Below are 5,373 nucleotides of genomic sequence, written 5' to 3' on the forward strand. Positions count from 1 at the left end.
AGATGGAGTCTTGCTCTGTCGCCCAGGCTAGAGTGCAGTGGTGCAATCTTGGCTCACTGCAACCTCCGCCTCCTGGGTTCACACGCCATTCTCCTGCCTCAGCCTCTCGAGTAGCTGGGACTACAGGCGCCCGCTACCATGCCCAGCTAATTTGTTGTATTTTTAATAGAGACGGGGTTTCACCGTGTTACGCAGGATGGTCTTGATCTCGTCACCTCATGATCCGCCCGCCTCAGCCTCCCAAAGTGCTGGGATTACAGGCGTGAGCCACCGCACCCAACCAAAACTGGTTTTAAATAGCATCCTCTTCTTGATGAACTCTGAAAACATCATGCTAAGTGAAAGAGCCAGTCACGGCTGGGAGCAGTGGCTCAAGCCTGTAATCCCAGCACTTTGGGAGGCCGAGGTGGGTGGATCACGAGGTCAGGAGATCGAGACCATCCTGGCTAACACGGTGAAACCCCATCTCTACTAAAAATACAAAAAATTAGCCGGGCGTGGTGGCGGGCCCCTGTAGTCCCATCTACTTGGGAGGCTGAGGCAGGAGAATGGTGTGAACCCTGGAGGCGGAGCTTATAGTGAGCCGAGATCGCACCACTGCACTCCAGCCTGGGAGACAGAGTGAGACTCCGTCTCAGCAACAGAAAAAAGAGCCCAGTCACAATAGACCACGCATGATTCCATGTCTGTGAAGTGTCTAGAACAGAAAAATCCAGAGGCCAAAAGCACACACAGCTGCCAGGGGCCAAGGGAAAGGGGACATGCAGAGTGACTGCTGATGGGGCCGAGGCGAAGGGGACATGCAGAGTGACTGCTGATGGGCACCGGTTTCCTTTTGGTGTCAACAAGTGGTGATGGTCCCACAACCTTGTGATGCACTAAAATCCATTGAAATGTATGCTTCAGCTGGATGACTTTTATGGTATGTGAATTATAATCTCAATGAAACTGTAAAATACACCACGGTACTAGAGTCCCTGATCTTCACTTCTCTTGGGAAGTAAAGGTAACAACAGTCAATATTGACTCCTACAGAAATCTTACTACTGAGAACCTCATGCCAGTCCTCAGTCGCTTATCTGTCTCTGTAACAACACAGGCAAAGAGTAGTGAACAAAAACTATGTAACCAGCACCAAGACTTCATGAGATGTGACCTCACCGCAACTGGAGGAATGCTCTCGCCCTGCAGGAGGCGGCTCCGTGGAAGAGGCCAAGGCTGTGGGGAAGAGGTCTGAGGTCGACGTCGATGGCTGTGGTTCCTCAAAGCACACCTGAGCGGCGGGCGACAACGGAGGGACCCAGGGATCGGTCCCTGGCCCTGCACCTGAGGCATCTTTGGTCCCATGGAACACATTCTCCTTGTTAGCTTCTGTAACCCAAAAGGAGCAGAAGGAGCTCACATCCAGGGCTCAGGGAGACACTCCAGGGATCAAAACACTCTTAAGAATGCAACAGCCCCAAGGCCGGGCACGGTGGCTCCGGCCTGTAATCCCCGCACTTTGGGAAGCCAAGGCAGGTGGATCACCTGAGGTCAGGAGTTCGAGACCAGCCTGACCAACATGGTGAAACCCCATCTCTACCAAAAATACAAATAACTAGCCAGGTGTGGTGGTGCAACCTGTAATCCCAGCTATTCGGGAGGTTGAGGCAGGAGAATCTCTCGAACCCGGCAGGTGGAGGTTGTAGTGAGCCAAGATTGCACCGCTGTACTCCAGCCTGGGCAACAAGAGCAAAACTTCATCTCAAAAAGAAATGGGAGGCTGAGGCAGGGGAATCGCTTGAACCCAGAAGGCGGAGGTTGCAGTGAACTGAGATCGCACCACTGCACTCCAGCCTGGCGACAGAGCGAGATTCCATCTCAAAAAAAAAAAAAAAAAAAAAAAAAAGGAATGCAATACAGCCCCAAATATGCATCTGCTTCTTTGCTATAATCTTACTTACCAAAGGATTCTTGTGTCATGCCTTGCTTTTCATTTAAAGATTCATAGAGGTATGCCACGTCTAAAAGAAAATTAATCAAATCAGAAAAGTGATGGCCCCTGTGCAACTTGAGAACTCATTTTTCTCTTCTGTTCTCCAGTCCATTTGTTTTTGTTGATTATTTTGACTCATCAGCTAATAACAAATTCATCGGTTCAAGAGTTTTTAAAAGAAGTAATCTAAAACATCTTTACCAACTCAAAAGAAATAAGCTTTGGGGAAAAATGGCCTCAGGAGGCAGAAGGTGAAGAATCTATGACTCACTTATAATTTCAAACTACACAAAGGAGCAGATACAAGAGCCTTCTGTGTGGCAAGTGGCTGATTAAGTTTATACTGAAGATGCCTAAGACATATAAACTGAAGATGCCTAAGACATATTTGCCCCATTCTTTTTTTTTTTTTTTGAGACCAAGTCTCGCTCTGTCGCCCAGGCTGGAGTGCAGTGGCCAGATCTCAGCTCACTGCAAGCTCCGCCTCTGGGGTTTACGCCATTCTCCTGCCTCAGCCTCCCGAGTAGCTGGGACTACAGGCGCCCGCCACCGCGCCCGGCTAGTTTTTTTGTATTTTTTTTTAGTAGAGATGGGGTTTCACCGTGTTAGCCAGGATGGTCTCGATCTCCTGACCTCGTGATCCGCCCGTCTCGGCCTCCCCAAGTGCTGGGATTACAGGCTTGAGCCACCGCGCCCGGCCATATTTGCCCCATTCTTCCTCACTACTGTGGTCTTTAGGAATTTCAGGGGTGGCCGGGTGCAGTGGCTCTTGTCTGTAATCCCAGCACTTTGGGAGGCCGAGGCAGGCAGATCACCTGAGGCCAGGAGTTCGAGACCAGCCTGGCCAACACGGCAAAACCCTGTCTCTACTAAAAATACAAAAATTAGCCAGGTGTGGTGGCATGTACCTGTAATCCCAGCTACCTGGGAGGCTGAGGCAGGAAAATCGCTTGAACCCAGGAGGTGGAGGCTGCAGTGAGCCAAGATCATGCCGCTGCACTACAGCCTGGGCAACAGAGCAGAATGAGACTCTGTCTCAAAAAAAAAATTAAATAAGTATTGGCCGGGTGTGGTGGCTCATGCCTGTAATCCCAGCACTTTGGGAGGCTGAGGTGGGTGGATCACCTGAGGTCAGGAGTTTGAGACCAGCCTGTCCAGCAGGGCAAAACCCCATCTCTACTAAAAATACAAAAATGGGGCCGGGCGCGGTGGCTCAAGCCTGTAATCCCAGCACTTTGGGAGGCCGAGATGGGTGGATCACGAGGTCAGGAGATCGAGACCATCCTGGCTAACCCGGTGAAACCCCGTCTCTACTAAAAAAAATACAAAAAACTAGCCAGGTGAGGTGGTGGGCGCCTGTAGTTCCAGCTACTTGAGAAGCTGAGGCAGGAGAATGGCGTAAACCCGGGAGGTGGAGCTTGCAGTGAGCTGAGATCCGGCCACTGCGCTCCAGCCTGGGTGACAGAGCGAGACTCCGTCTCAAAAAAAAAAAAAACATACAAAAATGAGCCAGGTGTGGTGGCGGGCGCCTGTAATCCCAGCTACTTGGGAGGCTGAGGCAGGAGAATCGCTTGAACCCAGCAGGTGGAGATTGCGGTGAGCTGAGATCATGCCATTACACTCCAGCCTGGGCAACGAGAGCAAAACTCTATCTGAAAAAAAAAAAAAAAGGATTTCAGGGGTGACCTTGGAAGGACTCCCGTAACTTTCCTTGTCCTACACCGTTCTTCCACAAAACAAAAACGCAGACTTCTGGAGCTGAAAAAACTTACTGGAATCCAGTCTAACCTTTGATGTTTCTTGTAAGGTCTCCAAAAGCAGAACCATCAGTGGCCTCCAGACCCCTGGTCCTAGGTTTTATCCCCATAACTCAAGTTCTTCTCCTGTAGAACCTAAGCCATCCCCATGAGTTTCTCTGTGGCTGCCATGTTGGGACTGGCTGCTCAAGGCCACAGTGGTAGTCCCGAGGAATGGCTGGACTCAGGCTGCAAAGTGGACACTCCCACTCCTCAACAGACACTATTCACAACAGGAACCCACGTGAGCGAGAAAGGGGGTGTAGCCGGGAGGAACATTCCTACGGGAAGGGGTGTAGCCAGAAGGAACGTTCAGAGCGCGCCCTCGAGGGCGCCCCTGTGTGAGTCTGACCCTGGCAAGCCTTTCTCTCTCTTACTGTGTTCCGGTTCATTCTTCCTGTACACCAAGTAGATGATATCCCCACTCTGTAAAGGGCACGTCTGCTTCTTAACAACTTTCAGCTTGTTAATCACTGTTCCATTGGTGCTGTAAAAAAACAAAAAAACAAAAGTAACTTGGAGTTACAAGATTTTTTTTCTAGCACCATCAGCAAGGCAGCTCAATATGACCGTTCTGGAAATACTCATAGGAACGGCATAAATATGAAACGATGCACACATCCATGCACCCCTCACCATTCTCTCGAGAAATGGCTCACCCACTTCTCCCTGACTGACAGCCTAACCAGTCACCACCACACCTCCTCACGTGCTTGGCAGCTCTGCTGGTGCAGGCCTGGGTTCCTCCTACTAGACCCGGAGGCCTCGTCTGCAGTATGGTGCTCCCACTTCCAGCCTCCCCTGAGCTGGCCTTGCACTATCCACAGTTCCGTTCCCTGCAGCCATCATGACCCCGGTGAGCTCATGCCTCCAATAAGTACTGATCCCTCCCAAGAGACTGGCTCTGGGCAGAAGTGGAATAAATGCTGAGCCATTAGCTGCAGGACATGGCCCTGCGCTCAGAGCCTGTGCTCTGGCTGCCAAACCCCTCGAGGCGCTCTGCCCTGGGAGAGGCCAATTCAGATGCTGCTGACCCAGGGACAGACAGGAGAAGGCTAAGTTGGTGGGGCAGGAAGTGCCTCCTGGGGAACTCTGAGCAGAGACCTGATGGGCAATTAGGCGTTGGTTAGGTGACGAAGGTCCAAGAGCACAGCATACCCGACACACAAAACAGCAACCGAACAAAACGACTGATTTCAGCCAAACCACACAGGCCTCAGCTCTGCAGCCTCACTCCCGAGGCCCCAGCAGTGGACAGAATTCACATCCGAGTGACCACCACAGTTTGCTGAGGTATGGGAGTGGCAAACGATTTCTGTAAACAGAGGGTAAACAGTGTAGGTTTTGCCATCACCTGGTCACCCGGTCACCGCTGCCACTACTCAGCTCTGCTGTCTGTAGCAGGAAAGCAAATGCAGACAGTAAGCAAATGAACTGCCATGGCCATCTCCCCGTAAAACCTTCAAAACCAGGCAGTGGCTGTGTGTGCCTGAGTTCTGCTGTTGCAGTACAAAGCTGACCCTGGAAGATGCGGTTTTGAGCTGTGCAGGTGCACTTATACACAGATTCTTTTCAATGACAGGTGCAGGTGCACTTATACAC

At 51.2% G+C, this 5,373-nt stretch overlaps 1 protein-coding gene across 6 annotated transcripts in view; it reads right to left on the reverse strand.

The window, feature by feature from the left end:
• The window catches only part of CHFR (checkpoint with forkhead and ring finger domains), a 23,738-nt gene that overhangs the window by 11,152 nt on the left and 7,213 nt on the right, over positions 1-5,373 (reverse strand). For 4 of the 6 annotated variants that reach the window (XM_026449528.1, XM_026449529.2, XM_026449530.2 and 1 more), the window contains exons 4-6: positions 4,149-4,258; positions 1,944-2,003; positions 1,162-1,371 (exon numbers count right to left, since the gene is read on the reverse strand). In XM_026449528.1, coding sequence (XP_026305313.1) covers positions 1,162-1,371; positions 1,944-2,003; positions 4,149-4,258 — 380 coding nt within the window. Of the gene's footprint in view, positions 1-1,161; positions 1,372-1,943; positions 2,004-3,763; positions 4,099-4,148; positions 4,259-5,125; positions 5,341-5,373 lie in introns of those variants that run through there. The other 2 variants (XM_026449533.1, XM_026449532.2) reach the window with 2 other exon arrangements.

Source organism: Piliocolobus tephrosceles, chromosome 10 (genome assembly GCF_002776525.5).
Source record: "Piliocolobus tephrosceles isolate RC106 chromosome 10, ASM277652v3, whole genome shotgun sequence".
Taxonomy (NCBI): domain Eukaryota; kingdom Metazoa; phylum Chordata; class Mammalia; order Primates; family Cercopithecidae; genus Piliocolobus; species Piliocolobus tephrosceles.